The 18,329-nt window shown below is 40.5% G+C and overlaps 1 protein-coding gene across 6 annotated transcripts in view; it reads right to left on the bottom strand.

Moving 5' to 3' along the window:
- Positions 1 to 18,329, bottom strand: part of Cacnb2 (calcium voltage-gated channel auxiliary subunit beta 2) — a 231,558-nt gene that overhangs the window by 19,911 nt on the left and 193,318 nt on the right. For 4 of the 6 annotated variants that reach the window (XM_013348962.2, XM_005354644.2, XM_005354643.2 and 1 more), the window contains exons 3-6: positions 10,315 to 10,437; positions 8,556 to 8,692; positions 4,949 to 5,025; positions 891 to 1,024 (exon numbers count right to left, since the gene is read on the bottom strand). In XM_013348962.2, coding sequence (XP_013204416.1) covers positions 891 to 1,024; positions 4,949 to 5,025; positions 8,556 to 8,692; positions 10,315 to 10,437 — 471 coding nt within the window. Of the gene's footprint in view, positions 1 to 726; positions 747 to 890; positions 1,025 to 4,948; positions 5,026 to 8,555; positions 8,693 to 10,314; positions 10,438 to 18,329 lie in introns of all 6 variants that reach the window. The other 2 variants (XM_005354645.3, XM_013348963.2) reach the window with 1 other exon arrangement.

Below are 18,329 nucleotides of genomic sequence, written 5' to 3'. Positions count from 1 at the left end.
AGAAAGCAATGAAACATGCTGAGAGGAAACTTGGATTAAAAGGTCTTGGGAATTCCTTGGAGTTTTCAGTCAGGGCACAGCATCAGTATACCGTCTCAGTTGGCCAAGGGAAAAGGCTCTACATGTGGCCAGCAGCCATATTGTCTACTAGGTGAGATGCCGAAATCTGACTGATGGAGAAGGCAAAACTATTGGGAGAGTGTTTATATATGACAATAGGAAAAACTCACAGTAAACCGCCAAAACAAGCCTGCAGTTTTCCACTGGTCTTGTTCATCAGCAGATTTTGCACCTAATGGATTAGAAGTTTAAATACTGACTGAATTCAAAATTGAATAACCTCTTGTTTAAAGCACAAGCAATATATCTGGATATTATAAATCAGAATCCAATAACTGCTTTAATATGCTTTATTGTAAATTATGTGTCTGGCAAAAAAAAGACAGGCAATAAAAGCATGTACAACTGAGGTGTGCTGTACAGCATGGCCAGTGTTGGACATCTTCGAGTGTTTAAACAAAATCCCTTGTGGCAGATATTATTCCATCAAAAAGGATGAGTACTGTGACGGCATTTTAACAGGCCACTCACTGAATGTTATTGGTGGATTCGGTTATCTATTGATAGGCTGTCTTAGGACTGGGAAGACTACTTAATGAAACTGAAGGACTTGATGCTAATGATGCCAGTGGCAGGAAAAACATGGGTATGACAATGTCGACTTACCGATTTCTGCTTCTGCTTAGCTACAGCAGCGTGGAAAAGAAACAAAGAATAACAGAGCATGCGTGTTATTGGCTTGTCAAAGGACACAGACAATCAACAGGACCGGAACTGTGACGCAGTGCAGATGAGCAAGTGGACAACAGGAGCTGGGAGATCTGTGTTACCTTCTTAAAGAAGGGCATTCTTTTCTCTTTGGAGTGGGGTGACGTTACACTGTTTGCACTGGGCTTAGGGGAGCGGTGGTTTGCTGGAATATCATTCTCTTCTGCATCTAAGCCAGTAGCATCTATGTCTATAGCTATATACAGACAAACAATTCAAAAGTCATCAGGTGGATAGGAGAGGAAAAGCAGATTATAAATAAAATAAAATGAAAGCAAATAAACTAACCACTGTAGAAGATTTTGTCACGAGTGAGCAGCATATTACAGAGTAAAATATAAATGTAAGACATGTTAAGATGCAATGCCATCAAATCTAACTAGACAGAAAGATACCCTTGTAATAGCTCTTTCTCACACAAGTCAGTTTTGTGCTCGATCTCCTGAGTACTTTTGAAGAAATATCTTTTTACTGTCTCATCTCAAACTTTGCTATTCTCCATATTAGCTTATAAATGTAAGGGACAAAACACTTGGTCTCAGTGCAATATCTTCGCTTATCTCTTAGATAAAAGACGAGTACTCTGGACACATTTAATACATTAGGCCTCAGTCTTCTCATTTTGTTGGATTTTAATGTTAGGAGAAAGGGGACCACATAAAAAGTTTCATGAAAATTACAACAGACATTTTAGGACAAGAGAATATAAATCCCTTAATCCAGGCAATACCCAGAAAATCATAGGGAAGGCAAATGATTGCTAAGGTGATCTGGGATGGGCAGGACTAAAGTGGTTTCAAGGAAGTTTGTGTGTGCCCTCCGAGATTCTGATTGAAGACCAGTGGGAAACACCAAATTAATGAAATCATCATATCAAAATCAGTTAGGATTTAGACAGTTTCAAGCTTCTAAGGAAGAATGCAAGAACCCAAAGGCCCAAGAGAACAGGCCTCTTGTTTCCTCAGGAGTAAAGGTTCTAGGTTGGTTGCTTGACCTGTTGTCGCTTCTGAAACCCTTTTGCCTGAAAATACAGCTCTAAAACTAGTCAATGGAAAAAGGATGCATAATTTCATTTTCAAGTTCCTGAAATCTTTCTACATCAAATTGCTGTAAAATTTTATCAACTACAGAATAGTAAGTTTCAAAGATCAATTCAAACAGTCTTGGTTTTTAAGACTTAAAAACTGAACCCACAGAATATAAGTGGCCTCCTCTAGGCAGAAGTCCAGCAGTACCAGGTTGCAGACCCAACACTCCTGCCTTAAGAGTTACACTCATTCCTGCACCACCTAGTAGGCAAGGTACCTTCTGAAGGCCTTCTTTTTATTCCTTTTATTTCCCCATTGGTCATGCCCTTGGGGTCATGGTTCTGAACTATATCAGATTTGAGCCTGCTAGGTAATTACTTTATGGTTGAGAATAGGTCAAGCAGAAGAAAGGAAAATTTATTCACCCCAGTAAGCCTGGGGCAAAATATGTTAATAAATCCCATAATGTGTTGATAGAAGGGACAAAAAATCAGAGTTATAGTTTGGTGCTTAGGTTCAGCTACCTTGCCCTGTGATATACAAGCTGAGCTGAGGCCTACAGAAACCTCCCCTGGCCTTTTCAAAGGACCCAAGAGCATCTGATCTTGGCACAGTATTTTGAAGTTTTGTAGTTACTGTGATCCGAGAGGCTTCAGACTTGGAATATTGGGGATTTCCTGTTTAGTTACTTTTCGTTTGATTAGTTTGGAAGTCTGTATAGGGGTGAATACCTGACTTATCTGCACAATGTTGCAATATCAACTCTGTTATTTTATGAGTGGGGATTTTCTTTTTCTTCAGTCTTTGCATACTAATTAGTAAAAGGTTCAGACCTTGATCTGCAGAGGAATGTCATAGTCATGAAAACTTCAGGTGTTTGGGATCAACCTAGACTTTTACACCACACTATAGCATTCATTGCTCATGTTGGAAGGTTTCTGTGTGGTGCTACTTGAGAAGTGTTACCCTGAAGAGGATGGAAAGCAGGTTGTGAGTCCCAATACAGAAGTTTGCTCTTACCAACTTCCAGATAGGAAAGCAAGGATCTAGGCTACTATCTCCTTCTTAATGGGTCTTAACCAACATCAAATCTGGTTCCTTTCTGGTGGTGTATTCCCATATACTTTATACTCGCTACCTTCTACTGGACTTATGAAAACCACATTCAAGGACCAGTACCATCCAAGAACTTGATTGGAACTGAGGCTAGAAACCACGACAAATGCAAGAGCTCACAGCCCTTCATTATGGTGACATTTCTGAGTTAGATTTCAGGGTCTCCACAAAATCTCATCTGCTATGGTCATCAGATGGATTTGTTTAAAAGGAATTAAAACTGGAAAATCATAAAGAATGGGAAAGCATACAGGTCTAGCCTTGGCAAGGATGACACATTCAGCCACCCAGGCAAAGCCTGAGCTCCAGATGGAAACTCACCTGCACCTCAACACCAAGGGCCCCAAATCCCTTTCCAGCTTAGTACTTGATGACCTTTTGCTTTAACTTAGGTCTAGAAGTGTCTGGATTCATTCTGAAAGATTTCTAAAATATCATATTCAGAACACATTAAGAAAGACACTTTTCAACGTTCCTGTTTTCTATACATGCCATTGAGCTCAGGGGATTCTTCTCCTGAGAGATGCCACCCACTTTTAATTACATACCTGTATTCCCACACCTTAGCATACCTTAGCATTACATGGGAGCAGTGCTTCCACATTTTATAAATACCTATTATTCCTCACTATTGTTTACTTTCTTGTCCCATCCCTTTTGATTTAGAGAAACTCAGAAACATATTTTAGCTTACTCTTAGAGCTTGGGTCAAGTGAAGCCAAGTTTGGGGATGAAGTCTTTGCACAGGTGTAGTGTGAGTTACGTGTTGTGCAACTGGAGATTACCCCATTTCATGGGCATTGCAAATTCCTCCTTGGTCTAGCAGTGAGTTGGAAATTATAGTTAGGAACTCTGGTAAGCAAAACAAATGTAAGTTACACATGGAGGCCAGTCTACATTTGCTCTGAAATGGTTAGTTGTGCTTGGAAGTGGACTTGGCAATTTTCTCTAGGATTTTCTGAAGATTCCCTTTAGATCCATCGAGCTATTGATATGAAACTCATCACAGAGCCTAAGCTCTAAATATTCTGATAGTACATCTTACATTTGGTTTTATTTCCAGCTCAATCTCAATGTTGGCTTTTAGTAATGATAACACGTGACTCCAAAATTAAATATTATTTTACGTTCAGGCTGACTTTCTTATTCTTCAATACATAGGTGCTTTTCAGCATTGCATTAACACAAATCGAGGTTGTGTTATTAGAGAGCATGGAAGAACTGTGTCTCCAGCAGGGCCTTAGCTGATATAACTTGCTTCCATGTTAGAGCCCCTACGAGTCTTCAGAGACAGCCTTTTAGATAGTTAGGGTGTCTGTAATGGCTAGAGAGAAATCCCTGTAACCTCACATCTGAACAAGGTCAGGAGTGGAGGCCTTCAGGGATTCCCGACTCCTCCTCCACCGTTGTAGACATGCCTTGTATTAATACTGCAAGACCTTCAGTGTCTACTCTGAGTAGACTAGCTTAATATTCAGTGCCTTTAAATTGCTGTGAGTTTTTCCAGCCAGTATAGATCCTAAACTGACATTTCTTTTTGTGCTCAGAGTTTGTTCCCTTAAACATTTTGCTAAATGTTTACTTGATAAAAGGTTTCAACTTTCAGGAAGTATTTATAGAAGAACTTCAGCTTTGCAATGACAGATTTATCAAGCAAAATACAATAAAATAAACTGAAGTTTAAATTCTAGCTCACATAAAACTTTTCTTTCCTTGTCAACATGTCATAGTAGGACTAAGGTATGCAATTAGATTACAGCTGTCACTTCTGTAATAACTTAGAGCAACACAGGCTATTTCCTTGCTTGATTTTCAATACCAAGAAAAAAAACCCTACCCATTCTGTCCCTAATTTCATGGGGGCCTTTTTCTTCCTGATACATTCGCACATTTGAAGGTTTGAAATTCACATAACCAATGGAGTCTGGGGAAGCACTAAAGGCATAGGCCGTGGTCAGCACTGATCCCCTACTTACCAGATGATGGCGGTGTCGATTTCCTGGAACTAGGTACTATGTCACCCAGACTGGAAGAAGAATTTCCTCCTGATTTACTGAAGTAAAGCAAAAACTCAGATTAAACTTAACAATTGTTTTATATGCTAAAACGTATTGCTCAATAAATGTTCTAATTTATCGAGTTTTTAATTGAACCAAAAATGTGTATTTCTAACAAGGAAACAAACAGTCATTTCCCAATGGAGATTCTTGGAGTCCTTGAAACAGTTTTATGATGTCTCTGTTTTGAAGTTCAGGGCTTAATAGGGTTTTTTTTTAAGATTTATTTATTATGTATACAATGTTCTGTCTTCATGTATTCCTGCATGCTGGAAGAGGACACCAGATCTCATTACAGATGGTTGTGAGCCACTATGTGGTTGCTAGAAACTGAACTCAGGATCTTTTGAAGAGCAGTCACTGCTCTTAACCTCTGAGTCATCTCTCCAGTCCCCAGAGTTTAATTTTTTAAAGTCCCTGGGAGAAGAGTTGGATAATTTCTACAGTCCTCTAGTTCCATGCCCAGATGACAGATGGGTAGACAGAAGAGATTTCCTTTGCCTTTACCTTTAGAGGGCTTGTAGGTAAGGTGTAAGACCTCAAGGCTTACACCAGTTCCTTTGGCTTATATTGATTGTTTTTAGTATCTTAAGATTAATTATACCTTGCATGGCAATCTGTAAATGAAAATCATAGCGATACCCCAATTTATCAATCTTTAAGACAAAAGAAGAAACTTAAATACAGATTGTAATATGAATTAACTAGAAATTGACAGTGAACATTTTCAGAACAAGACTAGCAAGAAGGATTCAACTTTGTTGCATCGTGAAGCTTTTATTCAACGCTTATGAACTGGGCAAAGGGGTATCTACTAAAACATACTTGTAAGAAAATGCCATAATGACATCTGATATCTTGTGTGATTTTAAAAGTAAAGAATATGAATTACAAGATTCTGTAAATTAAAATGAAAGAATTTACAAGATTCTGATACGATGGAGCGTATGCTTACGTCTTAGAAACTTTGGAGTTGCTAGTATAATGTACGGTTCACCAGTACATATCAATGTGTGTCAACTCTTAACACATGAAGATCCCAGAACTGTGCCGACAGAATAAAAATGCCATGGAATTAGGCAAGATAACTGCAGTGTCCAGTTCTTCTTAACATGGATGGACCAGGTCCTGCTAGAAAGAACTGTGGGCCACGGCTGTGCCTCAAGGGCCACTGCTGACAAAACTAAATACGGGCATGCAGGAAAAACATCTGCCCTCACTGATTGGTTGAATGTTTTTCTAGTCTTCTAGCATTTTAATATACAAAGCCAATCCCAAGCATTTTACTCTATGTTGCTAAGAGTTTAAATACTTCTGCACATCCATTAAGGACACGCAGGAGTGTATACAGCTCATAAAAAATAGAACTTGGGCTGGAGAGATGGCTCAGTGGTTAAGAGCATTGCGTGCTCTTCCAAAGGACCCGAGTTCAATTCCCAGCAACCACATGGTGGCTCACAACCATCTGTAATGAGGTCTGGTGTCCTCTTCTGACCTACAGACATATAGGCAAACAGAATAGTGTGTCCATAATAAATAAATAAATATTAAAAAAAAGTAGAACGTGCAGCAGCATCATTTTTGGCAATTCCACAAGGATGCTGATGGTTAAGACCAAGCACTTCCTTGCTGTGACTTTTACCTTTGGTTTTATTTCCCCCAATCCTAAGTCCCACCGTAGTTCAAGCATGAGTTGGCTCTACTTTTAGACAGATGCTGCTAACCCCTAAACGGTTCAGAGGCAGATGGGTCCTTGAATGCCATCTACAGGCCAAAGTCTTGAACCATGCGCCATTATCACTGCCTTAGTTGTCTGTTCGCCTTTTAAAACTTTTTCATTATTATTTGTAAGTGTTTTGTGTACACATATGTAAATACACCATCTGTATGCAATGTCCGTGGAGGCCAGAAGAGGGCATCTGATCCCCTGGACCTGGAGATACAGATGGTTGTTAGACTCCATGTGGGTAACAGTTAAGTGGGTACTCTGGAAGAGCAACCTTTACTTTTAACTACAGAGCCAGCTCTCCAGCCCTGATTTTTGTCAGACTTTGAAATCTTTGTATATCCATACATATATGCATATATATGTGCATATATAATACAGATAAGTATATGGATAAGTATATGTGTACATATATACACAAATTTCAATCTTCTGAAATATGTATCATATACAATATATTATATGTTATTATAATATATTATATATTATTATATATCATATATATAAACACTGACTCTGAGGCTGAGCCTGGCATGGTGGTGCACTCCTTTAATCCCAGCACTTGATAGGCAGAGGCAAGTGTACCTCGGTGAGTTCGAGGACAGTCTGGTCTACAGAGCAAGTTCTAGGATAGCCACAGCTACACAGAAAAACCCTGTCTTTAAAAACAAAACAAAACAACAACAACAACAAAACCCACTGACTTTGATTATGTCCTCACAAAATATCTAAAGTGTTAAGAGGCAAATGTAAACACTTTCAGAGGTAAGTAGAAGTACTTACTCATAACTAGAAAAAGGTTGTTAAAGAGATACAGTAAAATCAAACAGCAGAGTCCGAGTACAGTTATAGAAAAACTGACCAGTTCGGTAGAATAAGTTGAGAGATACTGGGAGTGTAACAATGACCAAATGTTGGTCTTAATTAGGTTGGGTATATTCTATTTCACTTCTCTGTTGACAGTAGGTGAAAAATACTGATAACATTAAAGTATAATCACTAACAACATAGTTTATGACATCATTGGATAAATAAGCAAGATGTAAAGAAGTGAAAATAGAAACTCAGTTATCTACATGAAGGTGAAGACTTCTTTATCCCCCTCCATCCGTCCATGTGAAAGGAAGTATGCCATGTTCTCCAGCTTGGCTATACAGGCTTCAATATGAAATTCACCACAGGGATGAGAAGCCTGCCTAAGGAGTATCTTGGTGAAGGGAAGGGAAGCTTAAGCCTCCCAGGAAGCTGCAGTCAGAGTAATAGGCCTGGCCTTTTATATAACTCAGCTAACCGCTATTCGCAAAGGCAATTTTAATGTGCTTTATGCATAGTGTCTTTTTACACGCTCAACATCTGGGAGAACTGAAAATTGAATCTGACGGGTGAAAATGAAACTAACAGACCACAGAAGCTGCTACTGGCCAGTGGTATCCGAGACTGATATCTCTAAAGAACTCCCAGCCACCCAGAACAGCTACAGACAGACACTAGGATTTCACTGTGGCTGCTACGTGCCTGAGTATGTTCAGCAAATGATTAGGACCTCAGGGTCTCCTCCGTGCTGAAGGCAAACCTTAATGCTTTGTGACCTTAGCTGCTTTTATTAATGATCATAATCTGATTCTCTCTCAAGTGGGCTAGAAATCAGAAGCAGGGATGGAGTGTTTTTAAAGGGCTGTCCATGAACTGTATCAGCATCTGCTTAACACATAATAAGAATCACAGCTCTTAGCAAGTAACAGGGCAGAAGAGAGGGCATTGTCTGCATTTATACATAAACAGCTGGTGTTTTCCTCATACCTGGAGTAGAATTTCCCTTGCTTGGCTCTCTGTTCATGCTGTAGCCTCATGTTTTCTAGTTTGACCGGGCTTGGAATAAATCCGATTTCACAGCCTTCTTTGACCAATCGTCCTATCCACCAGTCATTATTAAATTTCTACACACAAAATCAAAAGTATTAGAATGAATTAGTGCACGGAAAGATCTGAATTGATTTCTTCTATAACTTTTTTCAGCAGAGAGAAACATGGCAGTTAGAAGCATGCATCAAATACGAAAATTCAAGAAGCCCTAGGCTTAATGGGCTCAGCTCAGAAGAGTGAGGTGTGCTTGGTGCGCTCAGCCAGCAGTTCAATGAAGGCTTTGCGTTCCCTTGTGTTCCCCTTCCCAGTGCTGCCTTTAGGACCAGGCTGAACCTGTGCTAAGCTTCCAAGGTTATTGTCCATACCTAGCAAAAGACAGGAGCTCAGAAACCTTATGGAGCCCTTTCCCTAATAAAATGGAATTAACTGAAAGTATTAATATTGAGAGAGATACTAAGTGGACCTGAAATATTTTGTACCAGCAAAATGTACTTCTGTGCAGTTTTATAACCATACAGTACTGTGTTCACACATGTTTTTTCTCATGTTGTGCTGACAGTTTATCTCTTGGAGGTAAAGTATTTATCTTGAATCTTCACAATCTAATTTTATTTTCCTCAATTAAATCTATTCTCAAACATCTCAAAAGTCTTTTTTTTTTCCTTTTTCTCTCCATAATAAAAAATGGTTCTGCTCAAAGTATTGGCATCATAAAGTCCCTGTGTTAGTCAACTTCCTGTTGTAGAGTGGTTCACCGTCCTTTCTGAATGTGTGTATTTACATGTTTTGACACTGTGAGTTCTCTTAGTGGGCAGTCAGCATCTCCTTCCCTCTCGCCCCCTAGTTCACTTGTCAGTTAATTTTCATAAGCTCCCTGTGAGTTCCTCCAACTGTAAATTAAAAAATCAAAATAAAAAGCTCGTGTGCCCCCAGACTGTCATCTAGGAAGAATTACTGTCACTGTGGTATCCCACAGAATAACTGTGTGACATGTGAACAGCTAATAAAACTTAATTAAAGGTGATTTTTTCCAATGTTCGGACCGTCATTGTCAGCTTAGGGGAAGAGGAAATTCCTTGACATCATCTTCTTGTCTCATTTGTTCTGACTCCCGCCATTCCCTTTCCCCTGCAGAAAGCCACAAAACCTTCTCCCAGGAGTCAGGCATGGTGAATCATAATGACAGTTCTAGTTCTCAGGTGGATGAGGTGGAGCAGCGATAGAAGGAAGATTACAGCAAGTTTGAGGTCAGCCTGTATATATTTAGTTTCAGAGCCTGGGCCTCATAGAAAGTCCTGGGCCACAGAGTGAAATCTTGTCTCAGAAAAAAACAGAACAATAAACCCTCTTCCTTAGCGTAGCTCCAAGTTCACACATCAGGGAAAATCACGCATAGTTAATCAAGGTTAATCATTTCAAGATAAAGTGCAGGTCACACATAAAAATGGATTATCTAACAAAACAGTTCCTAATTTCTAGGGCACAAAGCCCAGAGGGGCCCTGGCTCCTACCAGGAGCCTCTGCCTCCTTCCTCATTAAGTTTATTTATACCAGAAAAGGCTGTGAGCTGCTGATTTAGCGGTATTGTAGACAGCCACAGCTAGACCGGATGCTTTCTCACAGCAGTAAGAAGGCAGTGAGAGTCGAAGGTGAGAAGATCACCTTCACACTGAAAAAAGCTGAAAGTTTTCCTTACTTCCTTAACATGCAGAAAATCCTTTGCCTCGAAGGAGATGGCCATGCCTGGCACGGGGACGTCATCCTCCTGGGCCGCGCTGTACCTGACGTTGGTCCGAACTGCAAATGCAACAGGTTTTGTCTAAAGAGGGATGGGAGGAAAAACAGAAAGAAAAGAAATAAAGGTGGCCTTCCCTTCTCCCACTCAATTACAAAGACACATTCAAGAGCTGTTGGACTCCTGTCCTCCCCACTGGTTCCTCATCACAAAGCAACTTGTTAGGTTTCTCAATGAATGTGATGGCCCTCAGCCACACCCACCCACATCTGAACTAGGAAACAAGAAGCTGTTGTTCTCTGTGCAAGCACTGAAGTAATAAAAGTGAAGACAGATGAACGAAACACTGCAGCAGAAGCAACCTGAAACCAGGACACATGCACAATGCCTAATTTGGTTTGGGTGGGAAAAAAAAAAAACCACAAAACAAAATCTAGAAACTGCCTCCCTATCCTGAGCATTCCCTCAAATTAATTGTTAATGATTGATTCCCAATGGTATAATATTTGGAATGGAAAAATAACTAGAGAATATACGCTCCAGTCTTAGCGACCATTATTCATGGCTGCAGGGAACTGTGAAAGCAATGACCTTTTTATCCTAACGTTTTTTCCTCCTCGAGTTCACTAGTTAATTTGCCATCCTTCACTGTTTGGTGCTTCTGAAAATGCATAGGTAAATATCTGTTCTCACTGGCAATATGTGCATATTCAGGAGATGGATAAACGGAGGAGGCCGATATTTGTGGCCTGCATATTCTGAGGCCAGTGGCTATTCAGCCTTCCCATGTTTCCTCTGTCCTGGGGGCAAGATCAAACAGAATCTGACACACCTTGGCCTTGAAGAAGGCAAGAGCGTGGTTATAGACTAGTTATAGACAAAAATCTGGGACACAGTGGGACCCAAGAGATGATTTAGACCTTGGGGGCAGCAAAGCTAGGTCAGCCTTCTAGACCAACAGTCAGGATGAGCTCTGAGACGGAGCTCAGGCTGCTTTGCTCCCAGCTTCAGACTCATGGGCCTTCCAAGTTTACCAGAAAAGCTCCGTCAGGGCTTAAGGTAAGATGACAGGGAAAACAGACTGCATAGACACAGGGCTAGCCCACTGCAATAGACACAGGGCTAGCCCACTGCATAGACACGGGGCTAGCCCACAGTCCTGTACCAACATCAATACCATGAACTCCGGGGCTGCTTGTTGTAGAATTAATTATATTTACATCCATGTTTATTCAGGGTCATTATCAGGATACCTGTGAATCAATGTGGTCATTCCAGTGTCCCTGAACTCTTTTAAGGCTCCAGGGACAACATCCTCAGACCACTCCCAGGGCTCCAGTGTGCTAGTCCTGCATCCCTTTCTAACTTGCTTTTTAGCTGTTAGAAGGCACCTGAGGTAACCGTGGATCATTCAGCCCAGTTCTGCTTCTTGCAACCCTGTACCAAGGTGCCATGTGGGCACATGCTACATTGCTTAAGGTTGATTAGTAACTTGTCCGTGCTCTGTTGCCTGGACACACAGAATTAAAGGCTGACTATAGATTACCTCATGAAGTAAACGTAAACAGGTTGCCGAGGCAATAAACACTACTTCACAAGAGAGAGGCACCTTCCCCTCCAGGTAATGAAGTGGAGGGGCTTTAAGAGCATAAAAACCATGCCTTAGTTACCCTGTCTTCAGCCTGTTTCCAGTGCTTAAGGAAATGAGAAACAACCCATGATGCATACGTTAAAATCTCCCATTCTTTTCTTCTCGGTGGCTCTCCACCTTGTATCTGACCTAGTTTACAGAAAAGTATAAAAGCGAGACCGGGGATGTGGCACCTAGCAGGCAGTGGGCGGAGTGCTGTGCATAGAGCACTAAGTCAGTCACCAAGGGCTGTTTATTCTAGATGGGGAAATCAGCTCCAGAAGCTTTCCCAGAAGTCTGCCATGTGGCACGCATGGGTAACCCCAGCACTTGGAAGGCTTAGGCAAGGTGAGAGCATATTCAAAGTCAGCCTGGACTAAAGAGCAAGACCCACTTCATAGAAACAGAACACACCATAACCCAAACTGCCCCAGGTTGTGAGCAACGGAGTGGTCACTCAAACTCGACCTTGTCCCCCCAAAGTCTAAGTTCTTTTAGTAAATTTAGCTGCATGGCAGTTCCAGGCTAGTTGCATGTTTATATGGAATTTTGAAGACTTGGAAACACTATTTTACATAGTGTTAAAAAGTTAACTGGTACCCCTCCAAAAGAAGAAAAAAAAGGCATGAGTAGCTGATTCTCATAGTAGTAGATCAGGCTCCCAAGGGAACACTGCTGCCGTTCATGAGGAACGTCACACACTTTCTGATTGTTTTGCTTGAACCAACTCGAGGCCAAGTAGTATGTCAGTAGCAATGGTAAATAATGATTTTCATTTATCTGAATATCTTTCTTTTTTACCTCTTTTTCCTCAAGATATAAAGCAGTATTTCATGCAATAAGAATTGAAATATTAAAATACTGTGGCTTCATAGCTTCTAAAAAGTACCACAGTTACTTAGGGAGACTGTGAGGAAGGACATAGCTACCTCGACTCTGGAAACACAAATGAGCAGAAAGCAATGAAAAATTCCTCGGGATGAAGTATCAACTAGAAAGGGTTAACTCTAAGGGTTTTTAATAGCCTGAAAGTTATTTTGGGAACATGATAGCTTTACTTTGCAAGTTTATTAATTTTTTCTCAAGACTGTTTTTCTCTATACCTTTGCTGTGGCAGCCCCTACATGCCTTCACCCAGCGCCCTCCACAGAGTCCCATAGTCCTCTGCGGTTCATCTGTATGCCTCAATTCTGATTCCTTACACAGTTTTCATCAGTTTGTGGCTTTCATCATGAATGTCCCCTAGAGATGAATACACTTCATTCTAAGGTGAGCAATGTAGTGACTGGACTTGCTGTTCAAGATCCAAGCCACCTGGTGTCCCACCACCCTCCAGTCCTTCACTCTAACATTAGCCTACTTGGCCTAGAGACCCAAAAGGGTTCGAGAAATATCTCCTAACACAGCTCCAACTGTCTGCCTTTAGATGTTCCTGCTCACTCCATCTCTCTACCCCTCACCCTAGGCATACAGTCTGTCGAGAGTCAGCCACTGACAGATGCATACACAGAAAGCTAGCATGGCAGGCCTAAAGGATGGTCTCAGATAGCTCTGGCCACAAGACTTTTTTATTTTATTTTATTTTTATTTTTTTACTTTTTGGTCTCTAATGGATGCTCCACTGGCTCTACAAAAGTTTTGCGGAAGCCTGTCAGAGATGAGCTTGAGGCTTCTAGTAGGAGCAGCTCGCATGTGCTCACAGCCTCCTGCAGTCACCAGCTTCACTGTCAGAGAGCAATTATCATAACAATTATCCTAAGTAGAAGATAATTATGTTTGAACACCTCTGGTCATGGAGTAGGATGAAGAGACCATTGTAAACCCATGACACTAGCTCCAGCTTTCTTCCCATTAGATGACTTAATGAGGTCATATTGAAACTGATAGTTTAAATAACTACAATATAATGTTTGTTTGAATTTTACTAAAGCATGCTGGTTGCACAATGCTGCTCAAAGGCCAAATGGAATTCCCTGAAGATTAAAACTTCCCAGTCATGATTAGTACAATTATGTAGATTTTTATGTATGGACTTCTTTATTTAGTCTTACAGAGATGTATTACATTATGTTAAATAGGAAAGCATACATTTTCATTAGGAGCAGCAAATTGCATAAGATGAAATGTATAGTTTCTTTTTTAATGGTATAATGGGTTTGTCTTAAATATGAACTACTCCCAATTTGCTACCTTTTAATAAATTTCAATAGAACTATAACCCAATTCCCACTAGATAGGATGGTCAGCAAGAGGAGTTTAGGGGCTGGAGAGCCATGGTTTAGTGGTTAAGAGCACCAGTTCTTGCAGATTAACTGGGGTTTGGTGCCCAGGCCCATATGATGGCTCACAACCATCTGGAACCAAGGTCCCAGAGGATCCAATGCCTTCTTCTCACCTCTATTGACACCAGGCACACACACGGTACAAGCCAAACACATAAAATAAACAAATAAATCTTTTCAGAAATTTCAAGTTGCTGACCTGACCTGCAGGTGAAAGGAAAAGTATTGGAATGTCACAGTTTGGTGTTTCTCTTTTAGTAGATGCCAATAAAAATATGACGACACGTAAAAATGAAGAAAGAATTGCTGGTACACATGCCTGCTTAGGTGGGGGCACAGGCTTCGACAGAAACAATGAAGTCCATGCTAGACAAAGGCAAGAAGGTGGAGAATGGACGTACAAACACTGTGCTTCAGTGACAGAGTGTTATCTCAGTGACTCACTTTCTCCATGGAATAGGAAGGTGCGGTTCAGGCAGGGGGAAAGACAGGTAGGGGTTAAAAAAGAGACAGATGGCCTAATCCTTGGCTCATCTAAGCATATGTTAGGTGAGTGGAGCAAACAATTGTGGTGGGCTTTGGAGCAAGCTCCTGTGAAGTCCAGGTAATTGATTTCTAAGCTCTTTGTAAGCTAGTTCTGCCATGCTAGAATATAAGGAAAATCGTAACATAGGAATTGAGTTAAAAGTCTGACCCCTTAACAAGATATAATGGCTTTAAAACTGCCTTCACCATTGTTACACAACAATTTTATTTATTTATACATATATATACACATCTGTATATTTATACATATATGTGTGTATATGCACACATAGCATAGATATATATACACATGGTGCATGTCACACATATGCTACATACCTATGTATATAACATATATTAATATGTATATACACACCATGTTTACTTGCCTATGGATCTCAGAAATGAGTTACTAACAAGGCATGTGATTTGAATTCCTATTTTGATTGAATGTTTCATGTATTTCCCATAGTACTAGCCATACTTTAGTTACTGCTGCAGAAATCAAGTGGATTTCTTTCTTTTAGAGGAATCAAACATTCAGCAGGGACTCTACATCTCTACATAGGACTGCATAGGGGATGGTTACATCACTACAGACACCAGGTTAGAGTCTCATCAGGATTAGGTTTTAGTTGCATATCTGTAAACGCAAGTGTATCTGTGTTTACATAATAGAATTAAGCAGTGTGTGTGTGTGTGTGTGTGTGTGTGTTTCCCCTATATTTGTGTAACTGTGAAGTGAACCTAGGATCTCAAACATTCTAAACAGACATGACACTGTTGACTACAGCTTGTATCCTCTTTATATATTTCTTTAAGACAGGGTCTCACAAGGCTGGACTTGAATGTACTATGTAGCTTGAATGTACAAAGCTAGCCTTGAACTTGTGATCTTCTAACCTCACCTCAGCCTTATGGGTAGTTGGGATTACAGATTTACATCACCAGTCCTAATAAAGGGGTAATGTTTTAAAATAAAATTTGAAATCTTACCATGCTAAAACTACTGAACTTTCAGAATATGAAGTCAGAGTTGTATATAAAACAAAATATATGGAATATCTTTGTTGTCTTCTAAACAGATAATTAAAGTGATAAACCTATAAAAGTTCCATAAAGTAAGTAATAATTCCTAAAATACGACCTTAAAGATCTTACATGAAAGGAAAACTAGGGCAGCATCCATGAATACGAAACAGGATGGTGCTCAGAACTGCAGGACTCTATTGCTAGTGGAACAGTGATGACAGAAATACACGTTTCTACTCTCAGATTACCCACCCGGACCACAGCTAGAACATTAGTTACGAGCATCTTCAGGCTGTATATGTATGCTCCAATAATCAAAGGTGAAATCCTCCCAAAGTGATGGCATGAAGGGGGAACACTAGGAAGCAATCAGGTCATGAGGGTTGAGCCTTCATGAGTGGACTAATTGGGCTGAGGATATTCCTGTCTCAGCCTTTAGATGACTAGAATTGTAGTTATGCATCAGTGATAATCTACAGTAATCTGTAATCTACATAATCTGCATAATCTACAGTATTTCTATACCAAAGCCATTCATAGCCAAATATTATTTCTTTGTTCAAAATTCCTATATGCATTGAAAAAAATTGATAAATGTTTGGCCAAGAGGAATCTGCTATTATTCTGATAATCATGCACTTAGCATTCTTTTTTATTTGAATTTTTGTTTTTAATTCAGTCTTGTGTAATTGACTGGAAAGGGTAGTTCAGGACACAGGGCTTGCTTCTGCGTGCTGCCTGAGATCCCAGTGGGAGAGCTCATGCTGACCCCAGACAGGAGACAGAAGCTAAGCTGTGGAGATGCCTGGATCCCCATGGGGATAGATTCAGACATAACCATTAGGACTTTTAGTGACTGGCTGTATCTTTTGTGTACTTGCTTCATCCAAGTCTCAAATAAACAGTTTTATTTATATTCTTTGCTTATACTTCACCCACTTGCATATCCTATTTCTTAGCTACTTTCTCCCAATATTGCTTCTGTCTCTTTCTCAAGCACAAAAACAAACAAAACACAAAAAGTGGAACAATGTGGAACTATCTCTCAAGACAACAGCAATCAGACTCCCCGAGGGGCCTCAGTCCAGAATGCGGCCCAGCAAACTCAGGCCCGAGGCACTGCCTCCATTTACCTTGGCCACCATGGTTCCACTCTGTATTTTTCTCTTTCACAAGGATGGGAGGGAAGGATTTAAGTGGAATCAATAGCAGGGTCTCCTTAAATGACTGCCTGGCATTTAAACTATTATAAAATGTCTATTCTATACTTATTTAGAAAATTACACACTACAAGGAATTTCCAAAGAAGCCTTCTAAACAAATGCAAGAGAAACCCATTTAAAGGCCATTCTGACAAGAACAGGCAGACACATTATATTTTGTGTTAATTAGTAAACATCACTTTATCCTCTGCTCCACAGCTGTGGTCTTTGCTGAGTCTGTAAGCTCTAGAGATCAAAAGGTGTGCAATTATTGGGGCATCTCTCTTCCTATTTCACTGTGAGTGTTTTGCTTTTCTTGAACTGAAAGAGCTGAGCAGATTATCTCCATGACCAAACCAAATGTTTTTGCAGAGTGTGTTAACACACAGAATTGTGGGTAGCCAGCTCCAAACACATGAGAGTCTGTTTCATGGCTCACTCTGTGATGGAGGAGGGTCATCTTTCTATATGTTGATTTCATTGGTTAAGCAATAAAGAAACTGTTTGTCCCTCATAGGTTAAAACATAGGTGGGTGGAGTAAACAGAACAGAAGGCTGGGAGAAAGAAGCTGAGTCAGGGAGTCGACATGATTCTCCCACTCCAGGCAGACACAGGTTAAGATCATTCCTGGTAAGCCAGCTCATGGGCTACACAGATTATAAGAAATGGGCTAGTCCAGGTGCGAGATTTAGCCTAGAAGAGGCTAGATAGAAATGGGCCAAGCAGTGTTTAAAAGAATACAGTTTCTGTGTAATTATTTCAGGGCATAAGCTAAGCTAGCCATGTGGGCAGCCAGGTGCCCCGCTGCTCTTATTTCAACAACTCTGTAGAAAGTTTTTTTCCCCCTTTTTTTTTTTTTTTTTTTTGCCTGATTTTTGCTGTTGTGAGCCTTTCTAAGGCAAGGCTCTAAGGCCGGCAGATGCCCCAATGGAGAAAGTGGGATGGCGTCCAAAGAAATGAACACCAGGGGACGGTAGAAATCTGTGTTGTGGATAAAAGGTGTTTAGAAATGAGGGACACTCAGTGTGACCAAGTTATCCTTTAAATGCTCACAAACAAAACAAAACAAAACCCTTGTAACATGAGGCAGGAGAGATGGCCCAATGATTAAGGGCATTGACTGCCCTTCCAGAGGATCCAGGTTCAATTCCCAGCGCCCACATGACAGCCCTCCGCCACTGTGTCTTCTGGCTTCCACAGGCACGAGGAATAGACATGTGATAGAGACATGCATGCAGCAACACACACACACACACACACACACACACACACACACACCCCATTAAAGTGTCTTCTGGCTTCCA

This window comes from Microtus ochrogaster, chromosome 16 (assembly GCF_000317375.1).
Source record: "Microtus ochrogaster isolate Prairie Vole_2 chromosome 16, MicOch1.0, whole genome shotgun sequence".
Lineage (NCBI taxonomy): Eukaryota > Metazoa > Chordata > Mammalia > Rodentia > Cricetidae > Microtus > Microtus ochrogaster.
Note: the sequence above shows the minus strand (reverse complement) of the source record. Positions and strands in the feature narration are given on the sequence as shown.